Raw genomic sequence first — 23,114 nt, 5'->3', positions numbered from 1 at the left:
CACTGTGGGGGAGAGGTGGCCAGGTCCCGAGAGACTCCAGCTGTTTGGGGTTGTATTCTTTGCCCAGGTGTTTTTAGATTCTCTGCTGGGCTGCTGACTTGCTGCCAGGGCGAAAGTATCCAGTCCTGTAGCGAAGCTCTCCCCGCAGAGACGGCTGCGATCACGCCTCACCCCCTCTCCAGTCTGCTCGACTGTGAGCTGCCTTCCGTGCTCTAGCTGCCACTGCCTGTCTGCCCGCAGCCTGAGTCAGATCTAAAACTGTCCCCACCCTCGCGCAAAAACAGACCTTTCCTGGCGAGTCTCAAGGATGGCTTCTCTTGGTAACTATTTGTGGGGGTTTTTTTTCAGTCAAGCATTAATTCAGATGTTTATAATGAAATGGATAGTGAGAGAAAAACGCAGAGCTTACACAGTTGTGTGCCTCCTCTCCGCCATCTTGGCGGGAAATTGAGTGCATGAAATTACCAGAGATCAAAGAAAACTCAAGACATGATGAATAAATATAAAGAACACAGTGAAGCATGGGAAGACACATGAACTGATGCTAAGTGAGCAAAACAAGAAAATAATATCCATGATTACAATGTAAATAAAAATAAGAACAATAAAAGCTGAATACCATATGATTTTATTGACCATGTTTGGACCCAAAGAATCTCTGCTTTATTTGCAAAAATAGGTGCATATGGATGTGAAAGAGTGGCTATAGAGTCTTATAGTATTGAACATGATTGATGTATTGATTTCCCTAAACTTTTTTTGTCCACCTTTATTTTTTATTCTTTTATTCTTTGCTTATGATTCTCTAACGATATTGGGAAATGGTGATGGAAAACCAAAAAAAAATCTTTAAAAAATTAAAAAGTACCTTTTAACTTGAAGGGACATATTAAATTTGTTAATTCTTTAAAAAATACTGGCATGCAACTTGGAGGGCACAAAAAAGTATTATGGAGGTTCTTGGTAGCACCTGCTAAATTTTATGGTTAAAATTTTTGCATTTTTCCAATACTTTAATCTCATTAAAGTAAACATAAATGAACATAGGGAGGAGAGTTCAGGACAGAATATGGAGGAGATCTAACAGAATTGTGTCATAAAAATAGAGAGAAGATGGCGAAGAGGACACACGCTTCTTTCTGAGCTCTCCTGCTACTCTCACACTACTTATGAAATTTAGCCTCTAAATTAGACTGGCAAAACCCACGAATATTGGGAGTATAGCAAATTACCAACAGAAGATTGTAATATCCGGACTAGCTCTCTGGAGGACCTCAGGATCAGCCCGATCCTTGGTCTTAGTGGAGGAGTGAAGGAGAAAGGAGAGCTACCACAAAGCTAGTCAAAGATGGAGTCCCAAGTCTTCTCTGTGTCTGTGGAGGAGCTGTGGCTGAGAGAGAGTCTTCTGTGTCTGAGACTCCCTTAAATACCTCAGTACAATTACATCACAACACACTGAGCATGGGCAACCATTACACCATTGTACTAAGTACTAAGTATACGTTTTAACTGTAAGTATCTTGCTGACCTAGATTCAAGTATACCTTTTCAGAGTTCCGGCCCTCTACAGAAGATAATTTCGAAGATCACCAGAAAAGGTCTGTTTTGATCACAAGGGTAAAGGAGGAGGTGGCCAGGCACAAGCACACAGGCAGAGCACAGAGGCTTTTGCATGCTGAGCAGGCTGGGGTTGGGGGGCAGTCTCCCCGGGGAGGGGAATCTACGTGGAGGACTCTGCCACAGTATTGGCTACTCTGCCCTGGTTGCAAGCCAGTAGATCACCAGGGAAGTTATCAAACAACATATACACAAAAGGTAAAGCGTGTATCCCAAAGCCCAGGAGTCTCACAGGATCTGGCCACACCCACCCAGCACCGGGTGACTCAGCACGATTCCAGCACAGCCACTGCCACTTCGGGGTGCCTGTCAAGGAACCTTGGAAAGCCTTCATTGCCCTAAAAGCAGACCCCAACATTTTTTAAAAAAAATAAAAAGGCAAAGCAGGTTATAAGGCAAGTTTCTATAGTGAAAGAGAACAGATTTCAAACGCTGAGCAGATTGTCTCCAGATGAAGCCCCAAAAGGGTATATGATCTGGTCCCTACCACACAAGGCTCTCTTAGAAGAAATTAAAAAGGATCTAAAAAGAAATCTAGAAGAATGGGAAAGGAAAACTCTGCAAGAGTTTAGAAAAGGAATATAACCCATTAAATAAAAGATTTGATAAAGTGGAAAAAGAAAACAACTCCTTGAAATGTGAAATGGAAAAGGTTAAAAAAAAAAGTATCTGGGGAGGACAGTCACCTGTTTTAGATACTGTAGAGAGGTCAAGAGGTATAAGGACTGAGAAAAAGCCAATATATTTGGCCACTAAACAATCACTGATAATTTTGGAGAAAAGTTGCAATTGAGTGATGAAATCAGAAACCAGACTTCATATGATTGAAATGTGAGAAAAGAGAGGTGGTAGAAGTAGTGCTAGAAATTTGGCTGAGAAAAGGAGATGTTAAATATAAGGAAAGAGATCTGTAGATAAAGGAGAAGTGAAATGAGATTGAGGCAGAGATGGAGGGGGGAAGAGGAAAGACCAGAAACAAAGGCAGAAAGGAAGCCATGTTTGAGGGCATATATAGTTTGCAGAAGATGGTAAAAGACGGTATTAAAAGGATATTTAAGAGGATTGGCTTTGGCTAAAAAAAAAAAAGGCTATCTCTTTAAAAAATAGGAATAGCAGATAAAATGGAAAATATGGTTTTAAAATTTTATTTTTGCATTGCCTACATTTCTCCTGCATACCCCAATTTCCCTCCTCCAAGAAACATCCCTTATGTCAAAGATTTTATTTTAAAAAAGGGAAAATTCTGCAAAATCAACATGATACTTTGATAACATTACTTTGATAAACATTATATGCAGTTTTATGTGGATCCCCCCACTTGCTTCTGCACCATACCCTGTCCCCATCCCCAAAGTCAAATGGTTTTGAGACGAAAAAGGGGGGAAGAGGAAGCCCATGGTAAATGGCAAGTATTTTCCAAGTATGATGTAAGATATTTAGATGAGAAGAGTAGTGTGGGATGTGATAGGCTGTGTGATAAAAAATAAATTAGGAAGGATCAAAAGCATTGCCTTACTATACAAGGAGTCTAGTTATTAGATAATGTAATTTTCTGTGGGACCCAGTTGGCTCAATTGTGCAACTTTCTCTCATTGCTTTCTGCAGCGGTTAAAATAATAGAAGTACTCTGGGGTTAGGGTTTGGCTACGCATGAAAAAGGGGGCAAAAGATTCAAGGACAAAATAATTGAACTGGTTAACTAGAAAGTTGAGATTTGAAAGGAAGAAAAGCCAAGTCAGAGCAAGAGTAATAATCAACTCAGAGAATATTGAGGATAAAAAGGTTAGAGCTCAATGAAGAAAGTAAGAAGGGCAAGATAAAGATGAAATGATAGGTCAAATGATAGTTTCACAGTTCTTGATTATGTGTTATGGGCCAGAACTTTGAAACAGAGGATTCTTACAAGGTAGTAACTAAGTAGAATTGGTGAGACAATGGTTATGTAGTATGGTTCAGTATGATTGATTTAATCTTACAACAAATAATGGTTTCCTAGAGATAATAATGATTGGTTCATACTGCAGCATATAAGCAGGGACTGAGAGCCAGAGAAGAGAAGCTCTCAGAGGCAGAGAAGACAAAAGACTGGAGGCAGGAGTTTAAGCTCTCAGAACCAAGGGGAGAAATTCAGTTCCATTTTCAATCTTCCTGGTGGCTGGTCAGGCCTCCTGCACTTCCCCCACTAGGACCAAGGCCAGACTGAAAAGCTCTCCAGAAAGCTGCCCAGCATCAGGCAAAGAGATAATAAAGGATTTGGACTTTAACCCCTCGCTCCCTTCTGGTGATTACTGAACTGAAATGAAATGAAGGCTGCTTCCAGAGACCCCAAGAAAACTGAAACAAAAAACATTACAATCATGGAAGTGAAATACTTGTAAATGACTGATAGAGATCAAGGATGTATCCATCCCCTCTGTGGCTGAGATGGAGTAAAATGGAAACTTGAGAAGGAAAGAACTCAAGAAGACTGAAGAAGTGACATTAAGATGGGTGAATGAACATCAAAATGTGTGTGGAAGTCCCCCTGTCATGTGTTATAGACCTGAATTGTGTCTGAGTATGTATCATAAAATACTCTAAAAGATTAATCAAATCAAACACAAATTGGAAATAAATATTTGTTTTTATTAAACACTCAAAGTGCCATTTATATTCATTCCATAGTCCAGAAGGTTACTTTTAGTAAGCCTTTGTACCATAACCTTTCAAGAAATGAATTACCTTGGAAGAAAAAGCAATTTTCATTGTGCTAATTCTTTCAGGTCCTCATGCATGATAAACCTAAACAAAGATGTGTACCATCAATATACAAATTTTCATATAAACAAAGTCATTGGTCACTAACAAAATAAACATGGTTTCTTTTACAATAGATACAAAAAATAAAAAATAATAAAAGCCATTTACCAGCAAGAAAATAAAAACAAATACATAGAAATTAAAAATCAAAAGTATTTTTATACATTTTTACAAGCACCATTTTGAATGTGTTAAAATCAAAATGTGCATGAAATGTGGAAAAAAACCACACTGTACCAGACCTTTGGTAGGTACTTCACCTAATAAGAGTATACCGGCTCCTTTTAAAACTACAGATTTAGTGACATTCAACAGTGCACTTTATACCTAGGCATGAGAAATTTTACTTGGTACCGTATATTAAAAACATACAGATTTTCTTTAATCACATAAATGTTATCAGATTGGAAATTCAATTTCCAATTCTTATTCTGCTAGTTTCTTAAAACACACAGTACAGAATAAAGCCACGTCAAAGCATGATAGGACATTTCTAAACCAATTTGTAGTAATTCAAATACAAAGGACCACGATATAGCAATATATCACTTCAAAGACCCATTCTGACCTTGTCCAATGTGAAGAATAACTTGAAATGGGGATGTCCATTTTTGTAGGAAAAAAAGAGGAAACATTCAAAAACAACAATGGACAGGCTAGCAGATACAAACATCTAAACATCTTTTCAAGATGGATTTCATTTTCTAAATTTTTCATAGCTCTGAGACTTCAAAGGCTGCTTTTAGTTTTTAATGGAGACAGTGTATTTTCTTTATTGAAGCATTTTGCTAATTTAAACATCACAAAATCTTTAGAAGAGAATTCACTGTTTTTCCTTGCAAGAGTGTTTTAACATAGTTCTAAGTACAATTTGTGACCAATTTTGGAAATACAAATACATTTTGAATGATTAAAAACAAAATTAAAAAAATATTTTCTGAACATCAGCCAGCTGAAAATATATTTATCTAGTAAATTATCTCTCAGAAAGCTTTTATATATTTATTCTAACTAAACATAGTACCCTTAAAAAACAATTTCATAAAAATGTATAAATGAAACTGAAATAAGAAATACTGGGATATATATATATATATATGTACACACATATTCATACACACATATACACACATCTCTGATGCAAACAATTACACATATGCTCTAGGAAATGACTTTTAGAATATATAATGGAATTAGAAAGTAATGTTGAACTCCTGAGTTCTTCAACCAAGATAGGACCATACACAAATTATACTTTTTTTAAAAGCAAGAAATCCCACTGAAATCAGCAAGAGTAGTACAGTTACTGATAACTACACTTCAAAAGAATTTTAAACATACAGACAGTAGTACAATGCACTCATACATGATTCTCATACACTCTTATACAATTATTGGTCAGAGTAGTAAATCAGTGTACAAATTAAACATCTCCAAAATGTGCAAAAAAGTCAACATTGATAGAAAAAAAACATCTTTGTACATACATTACAAACTGTGCCCAGCATTCAACTGAGATTAGAAACATTTACAGAGAGAAACACAGATTAGATACCTAGAAGATAATGATTACATTTAAAAATGTACATTAGATCAAAGGGTAAATTTACAAGCGTATTCATATTTTTGTGACAATTATGTCTACTTTAAAACTTATGTGAGTTTACTTTTATTTACAATATCTAAACAAGAATCATGTGAAAAATAATAGATGTCAGCCATTAGACATTTTTTTTGGTATTAACTGTTTTATATATAATAATACAGGACATAAAATTTAAAAACCAAGGTGAATGGAAATGTAAACCTCTCATATACTTTTAAAACATTTTATTAAAAATAACTATGAGAATGAACAATTCCTATCTTTTTAGCTGCTGTACTTGTATTTGAACAAGATATTGCAAGGCTTTGGACCACTCTGTCTTACCCTAATATCTCTCCCCTTAAATGTTGATTTTTTTTCCTTCTGCTTTCTTTTTCAGGCAGGGGGAGGGATAGGAATCTTTGGAAAAATGAGAACATACCAAGAACTAGTCAAAAATCATCTTTTGAAGCCTAATTTTCTAAGAGAGCTCAATATATAATTTTGTTAACATTTTCCTCCTACCCTCATATTGTGACTGGAAGTACCATCAATTGGTGTTTACATTAAAAAAAAGTTTTTATAAATAAAAGTGCTTTTTGCTACATTTGTTAACGGTAGTTGTCTCTCTAGAATTCTTGTATGGGGATTCTATATCAATTCTGCATATCAATTCAGATGCAGAATCATTTTTTAAGTTACATAAAAAGGGATTTTAAGAAATTCTGAAATATATTTATTTATGGCACAAGATCAGTCCATAAACCTTTTTTCCTCACAGTTTGCCTGAAATGCCCCTCAAATGAAACACAAATTCACAAATTTTAAGACACTAGTGAGCACTCCATGAAATTGAGGCATATTTTAATCAAGTCAATGCAATTTTACTTAAGGTAAGCTAATGTTGATCCAAATATGTGAAGTTCCTTAAATGCTGGAGAAAATCTGCACATCCAAAGTGCAAAGACTAAACATAAAACATTATCCTCTAAAAGGATGGACTAAGAGAAGTTTCACTAATACCTACCTGTTTTGTCTCACATACAAAAACTTATTGGTTGGCCTTACAGGTGTGCTAATCATTTATGAAACAACTTGTATGGCTCTGTCTACAGAGGTTATAAAAGCTTTGGTTTAAAGTGATTTTGACAATGCATATCATGAATATAAACCAAGTTACTAGCCATCAGGGACATTACTGGTTTTAATACCTTTGTTTTTACTAACAAAAATACTATGTGGATTTAAATTTAAATGTGCAAATATGGAAAATGTGAACAAAAATGTAAGATTTTTAAAAGAAGGTTAACAAATGAGATAAATAAAAATAAAATAAATTCTTGAACTCTATTGCAGATAAAACAGTTCATTTAAATTTACCATGACAATTCAGCTAGCTGGGAACAAGATTTCATTGTGTCATTTTCCCTAATCTGCTGAAAACATACGGAAATTTCCTTATATGAACTACTATGAATAAGTTAGTAAATTTGTTTTGGATGTTTTATTCCAGAGAGTTCACTGACAATGTATAACTTAATCTAATGAAAAGCAAAAACTATTAAAGCTACAGAGGAGCTTATCAATCATCTGGTCCAATTTCATCATTCTTACAGATGAGAAAACTGGAGTCCAGAGTGATAAACTGACTTGCAAAAGAAATAGTGAATTAATGTGAAAGTTACAACAAGAACATACGTCTTTTAATTTTCTACTTGGTGCCTACATGAAGTCTTACAGTTTTTCTATCAAATGTGATTTCACTGGTGGAAAGTACTCCCAGTAAAGATATTCCCTCTACCAATGCTGATCAGCACCTGTTCAGTGTCTTAATCAAGAGTCAAGTCTTAGCCTTGGATACTGAAGTTTAGTGACTTACATAGGGTTACACAACAGTATGTGTCCAAGTAGCTCTGGCTAAAAATCATCCATTTTTAGGAATCCAGAATTTGGCAGTTTTCAATACCTCTTTGTATTTTTTTAGACTAGTGCTTTTACAATTATTTGTAGAAATAAGTTGACTTTCCTACATGAAGATAATTTTACTCATATACCATTACTATAATATATTCTTTTATGAAATTTTTCTAATAGTTAGAATGGGGGGTACTAAATAATTCAATCTAAAATGCATTATCTTGGAGCCAAACATTTAGATCTCTATGCTGTAATCCCAATTTCCTCTGCTTTATAGACATGTAAGCTACCCAATTAATGGCACATGCACAATTTTCAAAGAATAAGGAATATAAACTTAAGGGTAGGAAATTTTTCATTCTTTGTACTTCTCTTTCTGACACCTAGTACATTAGGTGCCTGACACATAATAGATGCTTAATAAATACCTGGTAAGTGAATGATAGTGATCTACTCTGTTCAGTTTGTAACCCTCTTCTTAATTCTCTAAGTGATACTGTTTAAAACATTAACAGTACTTTACTTCTTAGGTAAAAGTATTAACTTTAGCCCAGCCATGGAAATAAACAGTGACCCATGATCTATTTAAGACTAGAAAAGTTCAAACATAATTGAAAAGTAATATTCCTGAAACCATTTCTTTTTAAATTTCTTATTTCTTGATTTTTCTGGTATGTTTTTCTAAGTATACTGAGAAATGCTGGTTGTATATGTTACAAAAATTAGTGTTCCCTACTTAGCAATATAGTAAAAAGAGAGGATATAGAGATATGGGAAGGGAAGCATTAGGGAACATGGGCAAAAACCAATTTGTATTTTTGTGGCCAAATAAACTGTGGCTCTATAATTCTGGAAAACTATGAGCATGTCTGATTTGTGATTTGAATGGTCATTGACATAAAAGAAAATGAGAACTAAGTTTTTAATTCCTTCCAAATATTTCAGATTTTAAAACATTAGATGAAATAAGCTTTCAAAAAAGAAAAACTAACCAATCTTATTTTTTCAAAAATAAATTATTTTAAATTATTATATGTATTTAAGCTTGGGCTGCATGAACAGTTGCCTGTCAAGTATATCATAAAAGAGTCTTCTATTCAACAAATATATATTGTACCTATTAGGTGGTAGGTGATGAGGGGGAATACACAGATCAGAAAGATATGGTCCTTGCCCTAATGGAACTTATATTATAAAAAAATAAATTTGGACTGGTATGATCTGATTGAACTCTGGAATTCTATCACTCTAATTCTTGACACAAATAATCTCAGTTTCTAGCAATTGTATCCAGATTAATTTTTAAGTTTAGAAAATTGCCCACAATTTAAAATGTGTTTTTTGGGGGGAGAACCAAGACTATCAATATAAATAAAAACCATAACACAGATTAATTCCATGTATTTAAAAAGAAATGGCTGAAAGAATAAAATTGATCCTTCCACATAAAATTAGACAATTAAATATCCTTAATGACAACCACTTTAATTGGAGCAATAATCTCCAAGATCAAAATGAAATCAATGCCTTCTGGTAGAACTCTAGGCAACAATTTCTACCATTCTAATATTTCATTGCCTAATGAATCCTGATTTTGCCCACCTATAATTATGATTTGGCTATTTTATATGCATTGGCATTTATTATAGAAATTTTTTCTAACCCTATAACTATGATCCTATGAAAAACATTTGAACACATCAGCATGAATCAATGTGTGAGAACTACAAACTTTAACAAATTAACCAAAACCATGTGGCACAGTAGATAAAGAGTACCAGGCCTGAAGTCAGGAAGACTCATCTTCCTGAGTTCAAATCTGATCTCAGACACTTACTAGTTGTATGACTCTGGATAAGTCGTTTAACCCTGTTTGCCTAAGTTTCCTCATCTATCAAATGAGCTGGAAAAGGAAATGGCAAACACTTCACTATCTTTGCCAAAAACAAAAAACAAAAAACAAAAAAAACCAAATGGGTCACCAAGGGTTAGACATGACTGAAAAATAATTCAACTAACCAAGACTGTAGGTAGGTAAGACATATTGTGTGAGATTTTAAGGATCTTTTCAAAGTATTGAGAGAGGACCTAGCTATACTGTTTAGATTAAAAGAAAATTCCACTGACTACTTGAAAATTTGATAATAGAGAGCCGTACAGAAAAAAAATGAAACAGTAATCTTCCCTTATATAGGATTTGTCATGAAGATGAGAGTATTTCACTTGCCCAACTCAGTTTATTATGAAATATCTGTTTTTATTGTTTTCTAATTCTCCATTTGTATTAGCATTTTATAACTGAAGTTATAAATGAAAAGGTTCTAAAAAATGCCTTATGTAGTAGTCTCTGTTTAAAATAAAAATTCAATAATTGAAAGCTTTACTGAAATTCTGAGAGGTCATACTGAAAATGAGACCTAAATATGCTGCCTTTTAAATGTTAAAGATATCTGGGTATATTTAATAGTAACTAATATAGCTCATACAATTTTTTCTTATTTTGTGACATTCTTACTCAGGACATTATACCTGCAGCACAGGAGTCCTAAATTTAGTTCAGGGCAAAGTTATAACATCAATATTCTCACAGCCTAATTTTATTTATATTGTATGTGTGTGTGCATACACATGCCTACACACACATACACACACACATACACACAAACATATATGTGATATAAATAGGAAGAGCTAGATATCCTGGAAAGCATATGAAAGACTGCAAGTGAACCTTCTCCAGCACCAAACATATCTGCCATTGCCAAGACAGAATGCATTTTTTAAAGGCACAAAAGCAGCAGTCCAAGTAATTTTTGTTTTCCAGCTGCAGCAAAGAAACATTATAGTATAGAAAAGAGTTGTGCATTTAAAAATAGGATAAAATCAGAGACTAATTTCTGAAAAAAATCCAACCTTCAGAGAGTGCAATTTAATTTGCCGCCCCACATCATAATCTTAACAGGAAGAAACAACATTAGATTTTGCAGCGCTGTAGTTACACCTGATATAGGCTCTTCCTTTCAAATTCTTTTTTTGGTTCTCTCTCTCTCTCTCTCTTTTAATTTTCCAGCTACCACTGGGTATTTTTTTTTTTTTTAAACCAATGGCTCCACATTTGCTTATTTTCAGCTTGGTTTTTGGTACCTTCAGACCTATTTAAAATCAATAAATTCAGATACATGTTTTATAGGATACCTATGTAAACTATGTATATTTTTAAAACAATCTTTACATAAAGCATATTCCCTTCCCTCCCCCACCTATATCCAGCTCTTAATAAAAAAAATTACTATTATTATTATTTTTTTTGCTTATAAAGCAAAGGTCCTCTGCAGCAGTAGAAAAGAAGGGCTTCTCCCCAACCCCACCCCCCAACTAGATGCTTAATTTTTTAGTTTTTAGCCCAGGACAAGGAGACAAGAGAACACATAGAATACCATAAGGTTTTTTTGTTGTTACTGTCACACAGTCTCCCAGGATTTCTATTTAAAAGCCATCTGTCCCATACTTCGCACTGCTGGTTACCCTGACAGACCAAAAATGAAACAAAGGGAAATCACAATAAAAGGAGACAAAAGAAAAGTTCACTGGTCCATGTTATGATAGTGCTTAAGTGGAAGAGATTGAACTTCTCATCAAAGATAGATAGATTATAATAGATCCACACACTTGGGGTTTATGTTTCTGGCACATACTGAACTAAGCCAGCACATTCTACTTCCTTTTTCCTCTTCTCCCCAATTTATGAATTCTCAGAATAATCATCAACATTGTCTGCATATTTTGCATTTTCTTTAGCTTCTGCTAACTACTTCTGCTGATTTTCTTAACAAAAAAAGGAGTTTTGGCAATTTACCTTTTTTTTTTTTCCTGAGAACATCAACTGCAAATAATCCTGCTCAGTAAGCTATATGGGAGTCTTGCATTCATTGTACCCACATGTATTAAACTGGTTTCAGAAAAAAATTTTTTTTCTAAGAATCCTTAAAAAAATACCTCATTAGCAGAAATAATACAACTACTTACATGCGTCCCATGTGAATAATCAAATTCAAAAACCTTGAGGTAGGGAGTATTTTTTTCCTTCCCATACATAAGAAAGATGAGTAGCCAAGTTACTGAAATCTTCCTTATTTTTCATTTTACCATGGGGCCTAAAAAAAAAAGTTCACATTCCATTTCTTGTTCTCAGAGAGAAAGTCACATCTTCCATCACTACAAAGGTGTGGAATTTCTTGGTCCTTCATGATAAATGGAAAACATTACATTTTATTTTCTTCACATCTGAGGTTGGAAGATAGAATACAAGTTTCGATCAATTCTATTTTACTTTTGTCACTGAATGATTAGTGATTCTGATGCAATGTGCAGCTGGAAAAAAAAGGATTTCTATTTTTCTGGGACATTTTATCCCTTGTTCTAAAATAGTGATAAATGCTATAGACAATCCTTGTGCTGAATTTATGGATGTTTCTTGAATTTCAGATATTATCTTTTTTGCAGCCAATCTTTTTCAATTGTTGTTTTTAGGTTCACAATTATATACCCCTTGAGATTATATGCTTTTTTCTTCCCCAAATAGCTAATTGCTCTTTACATGCCACGAAGGCATGATTTTCATTTTCTGCTAAAACAATACCTTTCAAAGCATGGGTTCTCCTAGGCTAGAAGGTATTTACAAAGAAATGGGAGCTATAGAAAGGAAGAATGTATACATGTTTTTGATTGTATTTAGTTCCCCTCTATTTTCAATTAGTTGGGCATCTCTTCCCCCTCAAAGTACAACAGAAAATACTGAACAGTTTTTTCCTTTTACTATTACTGTTGATATTCATTGTATGTCTCCTACAATTTGATCTATTCACATCATTTAAGAAAAACTTTTTTCTCTTACATTTTGCTTTGAACAGAATTTCTTGCTGACTTTCCATATATGTTTAAAAATATAGTAGTGAGTTCATTTTTCACTAGAAGGCTTTTTCCCTTAAGCTTGTTTCTCCAGAAAGATGGATCTATTATAGTGGATTTACCTATAATTCTGGCTCTCTAGCAGTTAAATATGATAGTAAACACATCTCTTAGAAATTTATATTTTACTTCAAGATGTGGTCTTTTCAGCAAAAGTAGAGGCAGACAGAAGCTAAGACATAGTGAGGCATACACACTCATGATGAAGTCTATATGATTTAAGTCTATCAATAATCTAATCTATTCTGAGGTCCAACCCCAGGCGTGCGGATCTATTTTAACTACTATCACTAAATAATGGAAATAAGAAGTAATTTTATTTATCATTTTTCATCTCCCTTCACTAAAAATGTGTCAGGAATATGAAAAAAGGCTATCTAATCCTTAAGAATTTTACAGTCTCTTTTTGTTGCTTTTTTTTTTTTTTAAATAATGATGAATATGTACTAAAGTGCTTTATCTCTGAGAATCACATCAGTACATTATTAAAAAAAAAAACTTTCAAGTCCTGATATGGGAGTTTTCAAATATAAAAAAATGTGAGATTATTTTTAGACAAGTTAATTAAACCAAGAATCAAGAGGAATATTTTCCCTCTTTTTTCTTTCCTCTTTTTTCTTTCTCTCTCTTTATAAAAAGAAAAAAGTGCAGTCAGAGAGACGGTAGAAGCAGTAGATCTGAGCTAGGTAGAGGCACTGACTAGCACTGAGTGCTAGTGGTAATGCGCAAACATGTGCCTTAAGAGTTCATCAGCTGATGGTCTCAATTTGGCCTCTACAAAAATCCGCTTGAGGAAATCTCGGCTATGGTCTGAAGCATGAGGTGGCAGCTTTGGATTGGTTGGCTGAGTAGCAATTTTAAATATGGCAGCCATTGCTTCAAACTCAGCCCAAGGTGGTTTCTCAGTTAGCATTTCTACCACAGTACAGCCCACACTCCTAAAAAAAGAGGAAAAATTGATTATTTAGACAGAGTGCATAGCCTGAAAGAACTACAACATATTTAAAGTTAAAAACAACAATAAGCCTATATGTTAAAACCAACTATAACTTGATTTGTATTTAGAATATTTTCTCTAAAACACATAGGAAATATACATGGGTATTAAAATGTGCCTTTAAATAATGATTAATTATACCACTTGACTTAAATGTTATTTATATTTAGTTCAGTTAATATATATTGAAAACTCACTGTACTAGGTGCTAAGAAAGTTATGAAGCTAAATAAGATATGATCTCTTCTTTTAAGGAGTTTATAGATACCTATGTAAATTGGTATAATAAAAGTGTATGAATGTGCATAAAAGATACAAAGTGCTGTAAGAAGAAAGGAACACCTTTGATTTGGCAAAGGGAGGATCTGAGAAAGCTTCATGGAAGAGTTAAGATGTGAACAAGAGATGATTTCAGCTGGAGAAAATTATATTTTCATTTAGAACTCTTATTTTTTAAATAACAGACCAAGCTAATCTGCATTAACTATTTTCTATCTAATTGTAAGTGATCCCTTAAAGACTAAATCTAATGGACTTCTCTCTATTTTTCTCCTGTCAATCATTCTTTTTCTCCTTGATATTCTACTTCTCGCTAGCATTTTGTGACTCCTAATTCTGCTCCCACTTATTTCATCTCATCTTCTTTCTCTTTTGCTGGATCTTCATCTAAGCCATGCCCACAAACCATGGGGGTCTTTCCAAGTTCTATCCTAGACTCTCTTCCCTCTGTATTACTGCATTTGGTGCTTTCATCAGTTACCATCTCTATGCAATTGATTCTCAAATCTACATGTCCAGCTCCAATCTCTCTCCTATTCTCCACTTTCATATTTTTTTTTAGACATCTTAAACTGGATGTCTCATATAGACATCAAATTCAACATGTTCAAAAGTGAACTTAGTAGTCCTTTTTTCCCTTGCCCTCTTTTTAACTTCCTTCTTACTGTTTAGATACTATGATCCTTTTAATTACCCATGTTCATAATCTAAGTGTTATACTCAACTTAGCTCTGCCCTTCCAATTAGTGGTTAAGTTCTGTTGTTTCTATCTTAACAATATCCCTTGTATATGCCTTCTTCTTTACTCTGTCACCAATACCATCCCAATGTAGACTCTCATCATTTCATGCCTGAACTACTGAAATAGTCTTATGCTTATGACTGCCCTCAAGTCTCTCCTCACTCCAGACTATTTTCACTCAGCTGTCAAAATGATTTTCCTAAAACACAGGCCTGACCATATCTCACCCCCATTCCCAATTCAATAAACTCCAGTGACTCCCTATTATCTTCAGGATCAAATATAAAATTTTCTATAAGGCTTTCAAAAACCTCTAAAAAGGGGGTCTTTCCTATCTTTTCAGTTTTATACCTAATTTCCCATTAGATATTCTTAGTGACATTGGCCTTGTTGTTCCTCAAATAAGAAGCTTCATCTACCAACTCTGAGTATTTTGATGGCTATCTTCCACATCAGGTATGCTCTCCTTGCTCATCTCTGCCTCAAAGTTTCTCGGATTTCCTTCACATCTCAGCAGAAAGGTACATTCTACAAGAAGCCTCTTTAATTTTAATGACTCCCCCCAACAGTATACCCAATTTATCATATCTCTATATATATCTTGTTTGAACCATAATTATCTGTCTCTCCCATTAGATTGTAAGCTTGAGAGTTCAGCCTAACAAAATACTCCTCTGACTCTAAACCCTTTAGAAAACAAATGTCTACTATAATCCTTTCTAGATACAAATTAGATGAAGATAATTTTATGTTGTATCATAGCACTTAATATTGGTCATGGAATTTGTTAGCAGAAAAAAGGGAAAGATTCCTTAAAAGCTAAGCTTCAGGGAAACTAGTCTACTTCTTAGAATGATTGGTATGATGTAATCCTCATGTCTTGTCATTTAATGTTTCCCTATAATGCCACTATATTCTCTAGTACACCCCACCAGGAGTTCTCCATGCGGTCAGTACCAGCCACTTAGCTTGGCCTTCTTTTCTCCATCTCAAATGCGAGAATTTAACCACATGGCCTCTCAGGCCCCTTCTAGCTCTAGATCTCTGATTTTATGATCAAAAATGGGAGGACAATTAGAAATGGAGTTTTAAGAAATTTAGAAGTGTTAGAAATGCCACACTCACTTAAGTCAATAAATAATTCCTACCACTCAAAGTGTGAAGCATTTGGCCACAGCTAATGAGGAAATTTTTGTGTGATTGTGCATATTTATTACAGGGGTTTGCTTTTCTTGTTTTCTTTCTTCTATAAGAACAGGAGACATAGAAGGGGGAGAAAATAAATGCTTAATTGAAAAAAAAATTAGTTAAAAATAAAGCCATTTCTACCAGACAGCTAATTTTCTTTAATAGCATAAACATAGGTTAATTTTTCAATGTCAAGGATAGTTCTTATACACAAATGGTAGGCAAGAGATTTTTTCAAGTATGGTCAAATTAGTCACTTTTCTCCCTTTATCTTCTAAGAATCTTATAACAAAATACTTAAATACCTCCATAATATGTGAAAATAGGGAAACATGGAGGGAAAAATTATGCATGAGTAGATTCATCATATTTCTAAAGCAAAAACCTTCAATCTTTTAATACATTTTTTTGGACATAGAATTATTTGGCAGAGGTAGAATTAAAAAGCAAATATTTCTAGAAGTTACAGTATCTAAGAATATCCTATTTTGGGGGAAGGAGGGAGGTAATTAGGATTAAACGACTTGTTTAGGGTCACACAACATCTAAGGTTCGATTTGAATTCAGATCCTCCTAACTCTAAAGCCAGTGTTCTATTCACTGTACCACCTAGCCATCCCAGGACAAAAGAATTTAAACTGAGTTTTACTAACTTTGTTTTGTTGGTAGACAGATGGAAAAAGAAGTAACAACTCATTAAAATCTAGCTTATAAAAAAACCTACCAAATATCTGCTTTTCGGCCATAACCTTCCCCACTGATAACTTCAGGACTCATCCAGTATGGCGTGCCTGTGACAGACTTCATTCCTGTACCAGACAGACAGATTGTCTGAAGTCGTTTACTGGCACCAAAATCCCCTAGTTTCACATTTCCTGCTGAATCTCGAAGAATATTTGCTCCTGTAAAATAAAAAAACAAATCATTTCAACTTATTATTTTTTATAGGCAGGCTTCTAGTAAACTTACAAGGAACAGTATCAATGAGTCATTTTATTTTCTGAAATTTTATTGTTGTATCTTATTTTTTCCACTTTAATCATTTCCCCTTAATTTACAGACTCCTTGTTTGCTGTTATCTATTTCTATTTCTTATTTTCTTATAATGACTCTCAACTTCTACAATACTATTTAACCAAAGCTAACTGATAAAGAAAACTGCATCTTTTAGAATATACCTAATTCCACACTGGTGGTATTTCCTTTTCTTTAGAAAGGAAGAAGCTGTATTTCCTTATTTTTCTGCTGCTGCTGATGTGTTATTGAGATCAGGTCTCTCTGTCTTGCCCAGGAGACTAGTGCACTACTGATGGATATGATCCACTATTGGTCAATATGGGAGCTTTGCTCTGCTCTGTATTTGACATAGGCTAGTATGTCCCTCTCCTTATGAAGCTTGGTTGTCCCTGACTCCTGGTGGCTCATCAGCACAATTCATCTTCCCTCTTGAACAGAAACAGAAATTATCCACCTGCTCTGATAAACTTAGCCCACTGAATAAGGTATTGCAGTATGTGTAATGAAAATAAAACCTGGCCTAAGTCTGTTCACTATAATACATTAAGTTACAATACAAATTCAAGTGTTTTTTAGTGTTACTGTTTATTTTATTATTGTCTTTACAAGTCCTTTTAATGGGATAAAGTCATATTTTAATTCTCTTGTTTAAAAAAAAAATCCACCAACAAATTCCTAGAATCATAAGGATATTCATACTACAAAAGTTGATCTAATCTTAGAGATCATCTAATCCAATGAATTGATTATACAAATTAGACCAAAGTAAAGTATACCTGAGATCATATAAATTAGTAAGAGTAGTTAGCATTCTTTTTGCAAGAAGCAGCAGCTTAATTTTCGTAGGGATTCTGCTCTTGATCACTGCCTTTTAAATTGATCTCAGATTCCCCATAGCTTAATAAACTGACTAGTTTTACAATAAAATTTGTTTTCTAGCATGCATGTACTCTGCTGTCAGGAAGATTAGTTTTCCAAGGTAGCAGGTCAATATATGTAGAGGGGTAAGATGAGAAAAAGAGAAATAACAAATTCTACATTATTGAATTGGCATAACCACTATCTGATAGGAAGGGCAAGAAGACTTTTGAAATCATAATCTGAAATCTCTTCCCATATCATAGAAATTCAGGTTGTGATCCTAATATTTTACAACACAATAGAATAAAACACAAAATAAACTACATTTTATGAATGAAGGAAGTGAATTTTAGTGAAGTGGTTACTTGCCCATGGTCACACATTTGATTTGAACTTAGAGGGCAGCTAGGTGGCACAGTGGATAGAGCATCAGCCCTGAAGTCAGGAGAACCAGAGTTAAAAATCTGACCTCAGACACTTAATGCTTCCTAGCTATGTGATCCCGGGCAAGTCACTTAACCCCAATTGCCTCAGCAAAAACAAACAAATAAATAAATAAAAAAGAAGGCTGCCCCAAGAGTTACCTATTCTAATGAAAGCACAGGTTCAGAGTAAAAAACAAACTCCTCCAAAAGAAAAATCAAGAGACTACACAAGAAAGTTCGAGGGTTCCCAGAACCAAGTAAACCTTAAAACTATGTAAATGTTAGCTACAACGAACAAATATGATGAACTGAGACACTTAACATTTTGCCACCCTATCCATCCATCCCTCTAATCTTGTCCACTTCTTTTTACAAAACCTCTTTTTACATTAGGCAGACTGAGTTTATTGGAATTTGTTCACATTATTTTCAATCCTTCAAGGGTTTTGTTCCCTTAACTTAATTCTACTCAAAGCCCACTTCAAGTTCTATAATCCTCCCTCTTCTAGGAGACCAATGTTCATTGAACAGCTTAACTTACCCTATTCTTTCTTTCTTTAACTCCAATAGCAATTACTGTCTGTGTCACTTTTTTGTCCTTTAGCCTAAACTGCCTTGTATTATTATTTATCTTTTGATGTATGTCTATGTCCCAGCTTCCAAATCAGAATCAGTAAGCTCCTCAAGAGCAGGGAAAATATGATACCTCTCTACATTTCCAATGCTTAGCATAGTTCACCCTGTACATAATGAGTGCTTTATGAATTTTTTTTTAATTAAAGATGATGCTACATAGTTCCAAGTGTGAGATAAATTTAGAAGTAATATCTTTGCATTTTACCCACACGTTGGAGATATAAGCTCAAAGAAAAATAAGAAGCTTAAAAAAAATAGTTTAGAAATGTGTCTAAAAACTGATTTTTTTTTTTAGGGGCTTACCATTTTAGATGACTTCTGAGATAAAAACAAAAATTGGTTGCTTATGTTTACTAAAAATGCTCTAATCCCAAGGTGAAAAATACGGGTCACAAACTAACAGAGGGAGAGGGGGATGGCTATGGAGTGAAGAAAGGATCACATGTGAAAAATGTCGTATAGGTAGAAATAAATGTCAATTGACCAAAGGTAACAAGAAAGTTGCATTTGCCCTGGACAAAAATAGTTAAGTTCAGAAAGGGGTGAGTTTGGGAGAAGATAATGAAGAGTTTTGCATAAAATAACAATTATTTCTAACTTCTATGACATTTTTCATATAATTATTTCTAACTCTACAACATTTTTCATATGTGTCCCCCTTTTTCCACTCATATACTTAACTCCACAGATTAGGAACCCATCATCTCCCCCTTCAACTATTCTAATAGTTCTAACTGGTCTCTTTATTTCAAGTTTCTTTCCACTCCATCTTTCATTCAGTGATCAAATGATTTTTAAAGTGACTATGTTCCATTGCCTACTTAATCAAGCATTTCCAGCACTTCACAAGCTGTCCCTTTTCTATCTTTGATAGGAATATATACATATTACATATTATTTATCTTCATGAAGTTTAAGGTTAAGGAACACTTTGGCCACATCAAAACCTTCTATTCCTTGATCTCTCTGTTTTCTCTTAGTTTACTCCTGTACTGGCCATTGTCGTCCCTTGATTTTCCTGTCTCCCTACCCACCCACTTTTTTTTTTTTTTTTAAATATTACTGAGCTGCCAAACCTTACCTGTAAGATCACTCTTACCAACTGCTCCCTTTGCTCTGATGGACTACAGGATATTTCCCATACCAAATGAGTTCACTACAAATTTATGCTACATTACCTCAACTATGCTCTCATTGCTGTTACTCAGTCCTTTTATACTTCTCTATCTCACTTACCACCATAACTCTTCCAAATCTCTTCATTCCTCCATAAACTTTGCCACAGGTCCCTTTTCTACTTTCTCTTCACTCAAAACTTTGCCTCATATTTTGCTGAAAAAATTAAGGTCAACTCACTCAGAGCTCCCTCTTTTCCTTATCTCATGCCACTTGGATGACTTTTGCCACAATTTCCTTCTTTGCCCTATGTCATATGATGAGGCAGCCCTTCTCCTTGCCAAAGCAAAGTCCTTATATATACAAATCATCCTACTCCCATCTCATCTCTATTATATTGGACTCTTTTATCATTTCCACTTTCTAACTTATCTCCCATCTCTCCCTCTCTACAGGCTGCTTTCTTATTGCTTACAAATATGCTCATCCTCCCCATCCTCAAAAAAACTGTTACTACATCCATCTACTCTGGCTATCATCCATTTCTTATTATGTCCTTTCGGTTAACCTTTTGAAAAAGTCATGTATAATAGATATCCCTACTTCCTCTCCTCAGATGCTTCTACTTTTTCTTCTCTTAATATCTTCTTTTATTTAAGTTTAATCTTAAAACTTTTTGTCAGTTCTAAGTTATTTTCTTCCCCTTTTCCCGCTCATTGAGAAATTTAAAAAAATAAAACCTATTGCAAATAAGTATAGTGAGGCAAAGGAAATTCTTCCTATTAGTCATAGCCCCACCATGTACCCTCTAAAATGAAAAAATGTATTTTGATTTGTCCTCTGAATCTATCATTTCTATATTGGGAAGTAGACAGAATAGTTCAACATGATTTCTTTGGAAATGGAGTGGGTCATTGTGATTTCAATTGACTAGCTTTATAGCATTGCTGTAACTGTGTTCTCCTGGTTCAGCTCATTTTACTTGACATCATCAGTTCATACTGTCTTATAAGGTTTTTCTGAAACCATTCCCTTCATCATTTCTTAAGATTATCCCATCATATTCATATATCATAACTTGTTTAGTAATTTTCCAAATGATGGTCAACCTTTCAGTTTCTAATTCTCTGCTACCACAAAAAAAGCAGAAATATTTTCAAACATTTGTTTTATTTTTCTTTCTTTGGTCTTTTTAGGGTATAGACCTTAAATAGCAATACTACTGAGCCAAAGGATATAATCAATTTAAAAGCTTTTGGGGCACAGTTTCAAAATGGTTGGACTAGTTCACAGATGCATCAGTAGTACATGAGTGCCCTGTTTTCTCACAGTTCTTTCTGCATGTCATTTCTTTTTTACGTTAACTTTTGCTAATCTGATAGATGTGAGGTAGTATCCCATTTTGATTTGTAATTCTCTAAATTTATGCTGATTTTAAAGTATTTTTTTCATATAGCTATAACTTTGATTTCTTCTTCTAAAAACTAGAATTTCACCATCTAAGAGGAAGACAACATGCAAAAAGCTGAAAAGGAGGAAAAAGAGGTTAATAGCACCCAGAACATGATGAAATCTCGTAGTTAAAGAAGGAAATCCTCCCAGAGCTTTGTTTCAGAATGATTTCATCTTGCAAACTGATAAGTTTCTGGAGAAGATGAAGTCTAACAAAGTAGTTGAATAGGAAATGATTGGGAAAATGCCCTTCGTACCCTCCTCAAATCGTGGAGGATTTGGGCAGAGCTCTCCAATTTCCATCTTCTCCTCTAATCAAAGCAAAGGAAAGATCCCAAGGGCAGGGACTTCTGAAGAGGTATGAGTATTCTCTCCTGGTTCTTCTCCTATCTACCTGATCATTCCTTTCCAGTCTCCTTTACTGGATTTTCATCTAGGTCATACTTACAAAATGGATGTCCCACAAGGATCTGCTTTGGATCCTCTCTTCTCTCTTTATATTATTTCACTTGGTGTTCTCATCAGAGTGCATGTTCAATTATCTCTCTACTGAGATTTCTCAAATCCAATTATCCAACCTTAACTTCTCTGCTGTCTCCAAATGGCTATTAGACATTTTGAACTGGATGTCATATAAATATCTTAAACTGAACATGTCCAAACCTGAACTTAAAATCTTCCCTGACCTAAATCTTCTCCCCTTTCAAACTTCCTTTATGTCTGTCTAGGGTATAAGTATCCTATCAGTCCCTTAAGCTCACAATGTTGTTGTCATTGTGGACTTTTCACTCTTACATATTCAATTTGTTTTCAATTGTTATCTTTTAAAACTACCATTATCCTGGTGCAGGTTTATCTTTTCACACATAGACTATTGAGATTTGCTGATTAGTCTGCTTACTACAAGTTTTTCCCCACTATAGTCCATCCATCATTCAGTTGTTAAAGGACATTAAAGTGATTTTCCTACAGTTTGGGTATGTCAACCACTTACTTAATAAACTCCAGTGGCTACTGTATCTATCATTAAATGTAAAATCCTTAAGTGTTTAAAGTCCTTGAATCTCAGCTCTCTCTTCCACTCTAAGATTCCCTCTCCCTTTACCCTACCATGTTTTCTTCCTTCCAGTGACAGTGGTTTTCCCTGAGGGACATTTCATCTTTTGATTCCAGGCATTTTCAATGGCCAACCCTCTTTTCTCATCTCTGCCTCCTGGCTTCTCTAGCTTACTTCAAATATCAGCTAAAATCTCACGTTTATAGGAAACCTTTTTCAATCTCTTAATTCTATTACTTTCCTTCTGTTGATTATTTCTTATTTATCCTGTATAGCTTATTTGTACATAGCTGTTTGCATGTTGTCTCTCCTTTAAAACTCAGCTTAAATGACATTTTCTATAGAAGGCCTTTCCCTTTCTCCCCAGCTTCTATTGCATTCCCCTCTAAAATGACTTACCACTTTTCTGTATGTGCCTATTTATTTATGTACATGTTGTCTCTTGCATTAAAAAAAGC

General features: G+C 34.4%; 1 protein-coding gene across 1 annotated transcript in view; it reads right to left on the bottom strand.

Annotated features, from left to right (window-relative positions):
- Positions 1-4,221: 4,221 nt before the first annotated feature.
- MAP3K2 (mitogen-activated protein kinase kinase kinase 2) overlaps positions 4,222-23,114 on the bottom strand; it is a 75,414-nt gene continuing 56,521 nt past the window's right edge. Inside the window, exons 15-16 of the mRNA XM_051985693.1 lie at positions 16,817-16,994; positions 4,222-13,824 (exon numbers count right to left, since the gene is read on the bottom strand). Of these exons, the coding sequence (XP_051841653.1) occupies positions 13,599-13,824; positions 16,817-16,994 (404 nt within the window). The 3' untranslated portion in view covers positions 4,222-13,598. The remainder of the gene's footprint in view (positions 13,825-16,816; positions 16,995-23,114) is intronic.

This window comes from Antechinus flavipes, chromosome 3, assembly GCF_016432865.1.
Source record: "Antechinus flavipes isolate AdamAnt ecotype Samford, QLD, Australia chromosome 3, AdamAnt_v2, whole genome shotgun sequence".
Classification (NCBI taxonomy): domain Eukaryota; kingdom Metazoa; phylum Chordata; class Mammalia; order Dasyuromorphia; family Dasyuridae; genus Antechinus; species Antechinus flavipes.
Note: the sequence above shows the minus strand (reverse complement) of the source record. Positions and strands in the feature narration are given on the sequence as shown.